General features: G+C 39.9%; 1 protein-coding gene across 3 annotated transcripts in view; it reads right to left on the bottom strand.

Moving 5' to 3' along the window:
* Window positions 1-12,749, bottom strand: part of caly (calcyon neuron-specific vesicular protein) — a 43,018-nt gene that overhangs the window by 4,053 nt on the left and 26,216 nt on the right. For all 3 annotated transcript variants that reach the window (XM_061880465.1, XM_061880466.1, XM_061880464.1), the window contains 3 exons: window positions 9,443-9,595; window positions 9,131-9,256; window positions 5,282-5,395 (listed from right to left, as the gene is read on the bottom strand). In XM_061880465.1, coding sequence (XP_061736449.1) covers window positions 5,282-5,395; window positions 9,131-9,256; window positions 9,443-9,595 — 393 coding nt within the window. The remainder of the gene's footprint in view (window positions 1-5,281; window positions 5,396-9,130; window positions 9,257-9,442; window positions 9,596-12,749) is intronic.

The raw sequence follows: 12,749 nt of genomic DNA, 5'->3' as shown, positions 1-12,749 counted from the left end.
GGCGCTGGAGCCTATCTCAGCTACAATCGGGCGGAAGGCGGTGTACACCCTGGACAAGTCGCCACCTTATCGCAGGGCCAACACAGATATACAAACAACATTCACACTCACATTCACACACTAGGGCCAATTTTAGTGTACCATAACCAACCATGCATCACTAGCTCTTGTCTCTTAAGTACGGTCACGACCTGTCACATCACACCGTGACTTATTTGGAGTTTTTTGGTGTTTTCCTTTGTGTAGTGTTTTACTTATTGTCTTGCGCTCCTATTTTGGTGGCTTTTCCTCTTTTGTTGGTATTTTCCTGTAGCAGTTTCATGTCTTCCTCGAACGCTATTCCCCGCACTTGCTTTGTTTTCACAATCAATACAATTTAAGTTGTGCGGATGCGATCCTTCTTTGTGGGGACATTGTTGATTGTCATGTCATGTAGGGATGAACTTTGTGGACACTATCTGCTCCTCACGCTGTAAGTCTTTGCTGTCGTCCAGCATTCTGTTTTACATTGCTGCCAGTTCAGTTTTAGTTTTGTTTTGCATAGCCATCCCTAAGCTTCAATGCTTTTTCTTAGCGGCACTTGCCTTTTGTTTATTTTTGGTTTAAGCTCTAGATACCGTTTTACCTACAAACCATGTTCCCGACATCTACAAAGCAATTAGCTACCTGCTGCCACCTACTGATATGGAAGAGTATTACACAATTACTCTGCCGAGTTCTCGACAGCACATACACTGGTAATTACTGGTTCGCAAAAAATATATTTTTACCTACCATGAATTGATTAACGTGGACCCAGACTTAAACAAGTTGAAAAACTTATTCGGGTGTTACCATTTAGTGGTCAATTGTACGGAATATGTACTGAATTGTGCAATCTACTAATAAAAGTATCAATCAATCAATCAAAAACCCCAATTAGGTGAATTTACATAATCTCCCACAGCACACCAGACTGTATCTCACAGCACAGTTGAAAAACACAGAGCTAGAAGATCGGATGGCACTTCTAATAGGCCTGGGCCGATATTCAATAAATCAATTAATCAACGATAAATGAAAGTTAAGTCGATAAGTTGTCCAGCGTCGATAAACCGCTATATGCATGCTTCAAGAGCATTCACGCTTTTCATCGGTTTCAGCAGCTGCGAGTGTTTGTGCCCTAGAGGAATGAAAAGAAGGGAGTGAATCATCTTGTCCTTTAGCATAACCGCCATAACCACAACACCAGGGGGAGCTCCACAAACCACGTTAAACCCAGATTTCGATCTAACAAAGGTCTGAACTCATTCTCTTTCTATGCCACATCAATGTGGAATGCACTCCCAACAGGTATAAAAGGAAGTGCATCTCTATATTCCTTTAAAACCGCTCTAAAACAACACCTCCAGGCAACTTCAACACTTTACTAATACCCTCCTCCATTCACATCCCATCTCCCCGGATTAAAAACAACTCAAATGTACTTCTAATGTATGTACTTGTTCTTATGCTATCTGAACTCACTATGTTCTCTGCTGGCTGTACATATCCTACTAAATAAGACCTACACTGTTTCAATGTCCACATTTCTCTGTTGATGCAATTGTTGATGACTGAAGTTCTGATATCAACCAAAGCTCCCCACCCACCCCCCGGATTGTAAATAATGTAAATAATTCAATGTACATACTATGATGATTAACTTGTGTGATGACTGTATTATGTTGATAGTATATATTTGTACCATGAATTGATTAACGTGGACCCCGACTTAAACAAGTTGAAAAACTTATTCGGGTGTTACCATTTAGTGGTCAATCGTACGGAATATGTACTGTACTGTGCAATCTACTAATAAAAGTATCAATCAATCAATCAATCAAAAGCAACTGTTTTGGACTCTGTGAGGCGAGGCGGGCCAGGGTTTTTTTTCGTTCAGATCGAAGTTCAGGTTTTTAATGTGCGTGTTCGCACATCGGTTCATGCAGCTGCGGGCCTTTGTACTATAAATAATCTGTAATAATGATAACTGCTTTAAAACTCCCGACGGTTAGTGTTACCATCCATCCAACCATTTTCTACCGCTTATTCCCTTCAGAGTTGCGGGGAGCGCTGGAGCCTATCTCAACTACAATCAGGTTGAAAGCGGGGTACACCCTGGACAAGCCGCCACCTCATCGCAGGGCCAACACTAAAAAATGATCAAAGAACCGACATTCTTAACCGCACTATGAAACGTCATTCCCCAATCTACACTTACACCAACACATTACTGTTTGAACAACTGAACTACAGTATTCTCATTAAACAAAGGATGTGCTGGTTTTTTTGCACAAAGTTATCGATAAACCTCGACAGTTTCGAGTTGAAACAGACGGACGTCCCTTCACCAGTAAGTAACCTCACGTAATGTCACACAAACCAGAAATGAAACAACTAATTACACTTTAGAATTTAGAATGGAAGAAGATAAACATATTTAAACACACAAATAAACATGCTATGGCTTTTATGAAACCTGTCAAGAAAGTATGTTGTGTCTATTTATTTTAGTTAGAAAAATGAATGCAACTTTCATCCATCCATCCATTTACTACCGCTTTTCCCGTTCGGGGTCGCAGGGGGTGCTAGATCCTATCCCAGCTGCACTCGGGCTGAAGGCGGGGTACACCCTGGACAAGTCGCCACCTCATCGCAGGGCCAACACAGATAGACAGACAACATTCACACTCACATTCACACAATGGGGAACATTTAGTGTTGCCAATCAACCTATACAACTTATTCAAATTTAAGTGAGTGCATAATTACTTTTTGAGCACATTTAACAATACCACGATTAAAAAAATACCTGTGATAATTTTGGATAACATTACTTTATTTAGCCATTTTGTTTATTTATTGGTCGTGTATATTTTAATTTAGAAAAAATAAGTTCTTGTGATTGTGCAACATTTTGCTTACAGACAGCATATCTTTATTTGTTTTTGATTTTTGACTTGGTATTTCAAATTTTACATTTCAATTACAATGTTGAAATATATGAGAAATACAAATAAATAGCATTTGAAATTGTACACTTTCATTATTATCATGTATTGTCATTACATCCGTGGTTAATTTGGTCTCCAAAAACTAATGGCAAAAATATTGTTTATCGGCAATCATTTGTAGGAACATTACACTTTTGAAGATGGATAAACTTGTTAAAACTTATTTTTACTTTGGCAATGAACCAAAAAGGCAACTTCTATGTTTATATTTGGAGCCAGGAAGTAGTCTGTTAACTAACACATGGACCAACATATTTAAACTTTTTATAACAATTCAGTCACATTTAGTGCTATTTTGGTTGCTTTTGCAGACCTACAATTACAATATTAAAATTGTTATAGGGATGTAACAAGGTTAGAGAAGGAAACTATTGAAATTCACAGGGCAACAATAAAGTAAGGCATAGTATTTATTGTTCCTTAAAGAGAAACTGCAGTTTTTGGGGGGATTTTGCCTATCATTCATAATGCTTATGTGAGAACACGTGTTTTTCTTTTTTGAATGCATTCTAACTAGTAAATAAAGGCGAGAGTCGCTCTTTTCTGCCTGTAAAGCTCTTAAAAACCATCCAAACACTTCCATTAAGGTTTAATGGGTAACAGGCACATTTATAATAACATGTAATGTTTACGTATTTTGCTCATTTTAACCATATGGTGGCCCATTCTTTACGGAAACGCATTACCACGTTCGCTTTTTCCTTCAAGAAAATCACGGATTACTACTCACTGCATACTTCATAAGCAAACATAATAAAATATCACTTACTGTGCAATGTCTGCTCTTACTGGGGTGCCTACTCGTGGAATGTTGATATATTCATGTTTAGATGAAAAAAGACTTACCATCCTCACAAAGAATAAAAGCGTGTGGAACCAATTGTCTTCTTGTGTATTTCTTGCCACTTTCTGGTCTGAATTGGATGTCAAAGTTGACCAACTTGTCAGATATTGTCCTCATCCTTCTACTATGAAAGTAAGAGGCATTATTTATGATATAGAAAAACCTTCACGAGCTCCGAGGTGAGAAAGCAGCTCACCAGCTAACACAGCAGCAGCAAAAAAAGGGAACACGGCGTTATAAATAGTTTGTCTAAGTTAGCGCTTGTAATAACAATATCACTCATTGGTTAATATTCAGGTCAAGAAATGTAAATGGAGCATTGTTGGTGATATTTGGATGGTTATTTAGAGTGCATTATGGGCGGAATAGAGGACCTTTCGTTAAACTCCATTGTAAACAGACTTATTTACGGCTTAGAATGCATACACATATACATCTGTCTTCTTGTGTCTCATAACGATTGTGAACAATAGGTAACATTACAAAAAAGTGCAGTTAGCCTTTAGGAAACAATGGCCCTTAATGGGTTCTTATATTGTCGTTATAAAGTGTTGTACAGAAAAAGTGTTGAAAACTACAGTACGTAAGGTGAGGTAACATGATTAAAATATTGGTCATAAATGTCTTGTTTTACAAAAAATCCTATGGGCTACAAAGTGGTGTGCTGCTGCAAAACTGTAATTATATTGTGTGTCATTACTATTACTACAAAATGCATATAGTGAGGGTGTTATTTTCAAAACCAAAAAACAATGAATTCTACTTCATATTTGCTATTTACATGTAGAGAAGGAAGTTACGCTTTGTGTCTTTTTGGAGCATTTTTTATCAGACCTCTTAATAGTGACTATCCCATTAACTGAAAAGCACAGTGCTGACAACCAACCCCCAACTTCTGCCTTCTTTTCATGTCTCCAGCGACGCATTAGATGCAAAAAATGCTAAAAGTAACTGTATCCGGCAAAATCTTCAAAGGTTCCCCTTCCCTCCTTCCTTGCTGCCCCCTCACAGTTAAGCCTTTAATCACAGTTTAGTCACGCTCAGCCCTAATTAAAGACCCCTCCGATTCACAGGCGGGCATCCCGGCTGCCGCCCGACCAGAAACTACACTCTACCTCTCCCACCCCTCTCTCTCATTTTCTCCTGCGAAACAGGTTCTTTAACTAACATGCGTGGCGGGGCTGCCTTGGTACACGACGCCCCCGAGGTGTCGTTAGTGGATAATGACTTTCCAGCGCCAGTGTTGAGAAAATTCTACTCAAGTGACTGATGTGAGGGTGTGTCGGGAAACAAAATGCCAGATGAGTCACATTGGAGACACTGTGGGAACCCTGCGAGTCTGTCGTGCTGCAATAAAGTCTGCTCTGCAGTTGGTGACTTATTAAACTACTCCTGTGTGTACCTGAAGGATGAACCCCTCTGGGCAGGTGAGGCGGTTGTACCACATTGCTTTGTACATCAACAGGAGGAGCAAGCTGGTCAGGAAGGCCAACATGATGAGAATCAGTCCTGTAATCTGAGGAACACACACAAAATATTTAAAGTATGCACAATATAAACCTAAAGTTAAGCAGAACCCGGACACATTTAACAGTGACTTCTTTCTCATTTAGTGCATGGGCATCTGTCAGGAAATGACAAGAAAGTGGCAAAAGCCTGTAAGTGTTGTTGGAGATATTACTGATACAGTGGAACCTCGTATTACGGGTTTAATTGGTTCTTGAACAGGGTTCAAAAATGTAAAAAAAAAAAATCGTATATTGAAGCAAATTTCTCCACAAGAAACAATGGAAATAATGGGTTGCAGCCTCAAAATAAGTCCATAATTTAGAAAATATTTTTCTGCAAAATAAAGCGCACATATATACTGTATACTATGTCCTTGGCCCTGCACTCTTCAGCATATACATGCTGCCGCTAGGTGACATCATACGCAAATACGGTGTTAGCTTTCACTGTTATGCTGATGACACCCAACTCTACATGCCCCTAAAGCTGACCAACACGCCGGATTGTAGTCAGCTGGAGGCGTGTCTTAAAGAAATTAAACAATGGATGTCCGCTAACTTTTTGCAACTCAATGCCAAAAAAACGGAAATGCTGATTATCGGTCCTGCTAGACACCGACCTCTATTTAATAATACAACTTTAACATTTGACAACCAAACAATTAAACAAGGCGACTCGGTAAAGAATCTGGGTATTATCTTCGACCCAACTCTCTCCTTTGAGTCACACATTAAAAGCATTACTAAAACGGCCTTCTTTCATCTCGGTAATATCGCTAAAATTCGCTCTGTTCTGTCCACTAAAGACGCTGAGATCATTATCCATGCGTTTGTTACGTCTCGCCTCGATTACTGTATTGTATTATTTTCGGGTCTCCCCATGTCTAGCATTAAAAGATTACAGTTGGTACAAAATGCGGCTGCTAGACTTTTGACAAGAACAAGAAAGTTTGATCACGTTACGTCTTGTGGTTTGTGCAGCCCTTTGAGACACTAGTGATTTAGGGCTATATAAGTAAACATTGATTTATTGATTGATATTAAACCAACATAACATGGGAGTGATGGATAAAGGTTCTGTCGAAAGCCAAAACAACAACTAGCTGAACTGCTGTCCTGCTGACACGCTGTCACTAGTCTCGTGATGCACTCATAGTTTGAATCACAAAACTCTTTAATTTTAAACAGATTACGAATAAAAAATAAAATGTAATTTGCCTTGTCGGTCAATTTTCTTGGTGGGCAGCAGAAGAAAAGGGGAGGAAGTGTCGTCAACGCTGTGGATAATTCCTGAATGTTTCAAACCACACGTCGTTTCATCCTTTGCTTTATTTGGACTCATATTGAGCTAGCAAAACAAAAAAAAAAAATGTAAAAAAGCTAAGAAAAAAAATGCTTAAAAGCACACTAAGTACCAATTAGCACAGTTGCAAATGATAGCACTGCTAGGCTGACTAAATGAGCACTCGAGCGTGATCAGCCCGGCCAGGCACAACATGGCTACGCTGCCAGGCACACAATGGGTGGATAAAACAGTTAACTGATACAAGGTCTGCACAACAAAGCATATTTTTATTCGGTCAGGTGTGCGCAATTTGAAAAGTTTGTATAATGAGGGTTATGAAAATCGAGGTTCCACCGTACATCTTTACTATATTTCTAATCCTATTAGACAATTTTAAGAAAAAACTGTCGCCAGTCAATCACGTGACATAAATAAACAATCACTCACACTCACACTTACTGACAATTTAGAGTGGGAGTCTTCAACTTTGATCAATGATCAGTCAATGTTTTTATTCTAGAGTATTTTGTGATGATTTGTCAGTAATTAAAATACAATGTGTAGATTAAACAGTTATAAAAGTACTAAATATTCAAAAACAGATGGCGAGCTAGCTGTTGGAGAACACAGCTTGACGGTCTCCAATTAACCTAACATTCGTGGTTCTGGGGATATCATTAAACTCCACGTAGAGATGCTTAATTTATGATAGTTAATTCTGATCAAAAATAAAAATAACAACTGTGTGTATTGAAAATGAGTAGAATTATTTCTGAACATGGAACTTTTTGGGAAAAAAGTTTAAAAAAAAATACAAAAATAATAGTTAAATTTTTTTTATGAATATGATTTGTGTTACAATAGGTACATTCTTCCCTTATCCACCACCCCCCCCCCCCAAAAAATCACATTTACTTCGCCGTGATTTTTTTTTTAAACAGCACATGTGCGGAAAAGTCTCTTAATGGTTTGTACTCCAATCAAAGCATGCAGATGTTAAAACTAGGGCTGGGCAACGATTAAAAATTTGAATCGAAGTTAATTGCACTATTTCTCTGATTAATCGCGATTAACTGCATTGTATACGCAAAGCCCAATAATGAATTCAAAAGTAGTGTGTAGTGCACCTTTATTGGAATATTCTCCCACATGAACAAAAGCGCCAAAACATTTGTTGTGCAAACACAATTTAAATCAGTCCTTGTTAAACAGCAGTTAAATAGCATATTTTATGAAAATCAACTCAAAAAATGTAAATACAAACATTTAAGCTTATTACTACCACTGCCAGGGTATTTAAGTTATCCTGTTTGTTATGGAAAATAAATATAATCTACATACAAATCTCTGAGCCACAATCATAACATCTGAACAGGCAATTTCTGAGGTAAAAGCAGAAACATTTTCTTTATCAGGGATCTTATGTTTAAAAAACCTATATTATAGGTAGTGGGCTGTTTTAGGGAATTTTTGATCAAATTATCCGTAGTAGCAATATTAATAATGTTGTGTTTATTCTGCGTAGTGCACTTAAAATAATTATGACCATCTAGGAATTAATATGATGGGAATTTTTCCGATTGTTTGCTTGGTGCTTTGATAAACTGAACGCATCATATACATGGGACTATATTGTGATGTTAGGAGCCAGGGAATAAAAGAACTACCCTACCCAGCATGCAACAGGAGTGACGAGCATGCGCGGTAGCCCGGTATAGGTTGTGTCGCCATGACGGCATCTTGTATGTTGTGATATACACGCTCTGAAAGTAAACGTTAAGAACTCAGCCAACACTCCTCGTCTGCATTATTCATAAATAGACAGACAACACAAATACTCCGCTGCTTCACAGGCCGCTGGATGTAGCCGGCAAAGTATTCCCATGCTAGCTAGCCGGTCTAGCAAGCACGCGTCATTCAGTCCAAAACGGCCCGATCTATCCACATTCAGAATTGTCTGGCGGTCGTAAGTGATCCCGGAGTGACCACGCTGTAAGCCAACCATGAAATTTGCAGAATTGTCCGGTATTTTTGCCAAATGTTCCATCTTTACCAAGAGCCCCTCCACGCCGGGCGATGCCATCTTGTTAAGAAAAGGCGTTAACAAAATAAAAGCATGTAAACAACATACGCAAATGTGCGATAAAATAATTGTCGGCGTTAATAGATTGATGAGTTAACTCATAATTAACGCATTAATTTGCCCACCCCTAGTTAAAACATAAAAAAAAAGCCAACAACAACCTCTACAACATGATTACAAGATGCATGACAATGTAGTTGTAGTTCATGTAGTTGTTTTTAGTGCCCCTGAAACCTTCTAGTATTACAAAAAAATCTGAATGTTGTTCATATTCTACCATTTCCCGCTGCGTTTCAGAACCACAAAGTACTTAATTAGCATTTAGTTCACAGGATACTAAAAAGACAATAGAGTACATTAAAATAATTTATGTACCTTGGCTCTGTCCGAGACATCTTTGTACAGGCTGATGTTCAGCTTCTCAATGTTGGGGATAAAAAACTTGCTCTTCTTCTTCTTCTGCTGCTGCAGTTGGTAATGAGTGGACGTCTTCACGATGACCTGTGGCAAAACAAAACATGCAAAGTCAATTCTTTTTAGTACACATATTGTATCAACTAAGAGAAGGAAGCAGTTAGAGGAGTAAGAAAATAATCTGGTAATTATTTTTGATAGACAGCATGGCATGGTCAGTGTGCAACTTTACCAGCACAGAAAAGCAGCCCTCACGGATCATACTTACTGTACCTTGTCTGCAAATGACTGCTGGAGCTGGCTGACCTCCAGGGGTGTGATGAGGGGGATGTTATCAAAGCCATCATCTGCACACGGCTGCTTCTCCATTTTATCAGCCAGATTAGTGCCCAGTTTCACCATGACTGCACTGCTGCTTGAACACGACTAAAAGTCAGAAACAACAATTACATTCTGTAGGAAAGTGAATTGAGGGAAAAGGTAAAGTCAGATATTCAGTTTGCTTCTTGAGTATTAAACAGTGTGGAAATAATTAACATTGCTTAGCCTACTGAAGGTTTTAAGCGATAAAAGGGTATGACTGAACTACTGTACAATCCAACAGAGGGCACTTTTTTACTATATTGACCCAGATACAGTAGCTTACCCCTCAGACCTTTTGTCTGTGTCCACCTCTGTATTAACATCAAACTCGCACTTCAAATTGAATATACAGTCAAAAGTTCATGCTGTCTTGAGTTTCCAATAATTTCTACAAATCTTATTTTTTTGTGATAGAGTGATTGGAGCACATACTTGTTAGTCACAAAAAACATCCATGAAATTTGGTTCTTTTATGAATTTATTATGGGTCTACTGAAAATGTGACCAAATCTGCTGGGTCAAAAGTATACATACAGCACTGTTAATATTTGCTTACATGTCCCTCGGCAAGTTTCACTGCAATAAGGCGCTTTTGGTAGCCCTCCACAAGCTTCTGGTTGATTTTTGACCACTCCTCTTGACAAAATTGGTGCAGTTCAGCTAAATTTGTTGGTTTTCTGACATAGACTTGAAGCATTATGATGTGCAGTGATGTTTTCAAATGACCATAAATCTTGAACTATACAAAGTATTTCAATGGTTGGAATCTGCGCTCTTGCATCATATACTAGTTGCTATGGTAATCTACCTCACAGCATCTCAGACGAGGTACCAAGCACTGTGGTTGGGGAGCGTTTTCGCAGTGTTTCCAGAGCAGCCAGACTGAAATGCGGGTATCAGGGACAGACGCGGATGGAGATTTTTTTTACAGCAAAGTTCAAAAGGGTAGTGATGCATCAGATATACCATATTGTAGGTGGTTTCTTTTTTTTAACCCTTCGCGTTCATATTTCGCTGTGTTTGTTGCATTTCGCTTGATTGTAAAATATGTAAGGGGTGTGACGTTCATATCTTGTCAATATTAAATGATAAATAAATGATAAATGGGTTGTACTTGTATAGCGCTTTTCTACTTTCAAGGTACTCAAAGCGCTTTGACACTACTTTTACCCATTCACACACACATTCACACACTGATGGAGGGAGCTGCCATGCAAGGCGCTAACCAGCACTCATCAGGAGCAAGGGTGAAGTGTCTTGCTCAAGAACACAACGGACGTGGCGAGGTTGGTACTAGGTGGGGGTTGAACCAGGGACCCTCGGGTTGCGCACTGCCACTCTTCCACTGCGCCACGCAGTGTTTTATCAGTCATACTTAATAATGTAAATCCTATATTCTTTATTTTCATTTACATTCTGGGTGTCTCGTTCGGTAAAAAAAACGTCAAATTCCATTCCATTTTTTAAGGCGGTCTCTCATAAAGTTTTTAGCATTTGAGGGCGGCATGGCATAGTGGGTAGAGCGGCCGTGCCAGAAACCTGAGGGTTGCAGGTTCCCTTCCCACCTGTTGACATCAAAAGTCGCTGCCGTTGTGTCCTTGGGCAGGACACTTCACCCTTTGCCCCCGGTGCCGCTCACACTGGTGAATGAATGATTGGTGGTGGTCGGAGGGGCCGTAGGTGCAAACTGGCAGCCACGCTTCCGTCAGTCTACCCCAGGGCAGCTGTGGCTACAGATGTAGCTTACCACCACCAGGTGTGAATGAATGATGGGTTCAGTAGAAGCATTTAAGTCTCACTTTAAAACTCATCTGTATACTCTAGCCTTTAAATAGACCTCCTTTTTAGACCAGTTGATCTGCCACTTCTTTTCTTTCTCCTATGTCCCCCCCTCCCTTTTGGAGGGGGTCCGGTCCGATGACCATGGATGAAGTACTGGCTGTCCAGAGTCGAGACCCAGGATGGACCGCTCGTCGGGACCCAGGATGGACCGCTCGCCGGTATCGATTGGGGACATCTCTACACTGCTGATCCGCCTCCGCTTGAGATGGTCTCCTGTGGACGGGACTCTCGCTGCTGTCTTGGATCCGCTTTGGACTGAACTCTCGCGGCTGTGTTGGAGCCACTATGGATTGAACTTTCGCAGCATCATGTTAGACCCGCTCGACATCCATTGCTTTCGGTCCCCTAGAGGGGGGGTGGTTGCCCACATCTGAGGTCCTCTCCAAGGTTTCTCATAGTCAGCATTGTCACTGGCGTCCCACTGGATGTGAATTCTCCCTGCCCACTGGGTGTGAGTTTTCCTTGCCCTTTTGTGGGTTCTTCCGAGGATGTTGTAGTCGGAATGATTTGTGCAGTCCTTTGAGACATTTGTGATTTGGGGCTATATAAATAAACATTGATTGATTGATTCCCACTTCTCTGTGAGCGCTTTGAGTATATAACAATAGAAAAGCGCAATATAAATCTAATCCATTATTATTATTATTATTCTATCAGACATTATTGTGAGGTTTTGTATTTGTGTTCCTAAAAATCAGATATACCGGCCCCCAGACACATTAATTTCTCTAAAGTTGCCCCTCTGAGTCAAAATAATTGCCCAGGCCTGGCCCAGAGGGCCCCAACCTTTCATTGTATTTTACACAGTATATCCTGCCCTCTCACAGATTCTCTTAAGCAAGTACGTAACTCATACACATGCATTAGCTCTAGGTGTTCTTAGCTAATAATAGCAATTTGGATAGCTAGCGTTAGCCGACATTCAATATATATTCTATCATAACAACAACTTGACTGCAAATTGTTTGTTGCTTCTCTTTAAATTGCTTTTGTATACGTGCACGCGCTTCCTCGAGAATGTTTTGACAAGACCGGGTGAGTGACCTCCGTAAACACCAATTGTTTTATTCGGGGCGGTACATTTTTTTGATTACATAAAGTTTGTCTTTGTGAAATATACAGACAATTGTCAAACAAAAGGGTTCTGTTAAACCACTCATGGTAACATAAGCTAGCCATTGCACCACAGGACTCTATGACTATAGACCCGTAGGCTTGACGTCTGTGGTCATAAAGTCCTTGAGAAGACTGGTGTTGAGCCACCTGAAGGACATCACAGACCCCCTGCAGTTTGCCTATAGGGCAAACAGGTCGGTGGAGGATGCAGTCAATAGGGGACTGAACCACATCCTGCATCATCTCGACTCCCTAGAGA

Source organism: Nerophis ophidion, linkage group LG20 (assembly GCF_033978795.1).
Source record: "Nerophis ophidion isolate RoL-2023_Sa linkage group LG20, RoL_Noph_v1.0, whole genome shotgun sequence".
In the NCBI taxonomy this organism is placed as follows: Eukaryota; Metazoa; Chordata; class Actinopteri; order Syngnathiformes; family Syngnathidae; genus Nerophis; species Nerophis ophidion.
The sequence above is the reverse complement of the archived record's forward strand: the minus strand, read 5'-3'. Positions and strand labels throughout refer to the sequence as shown.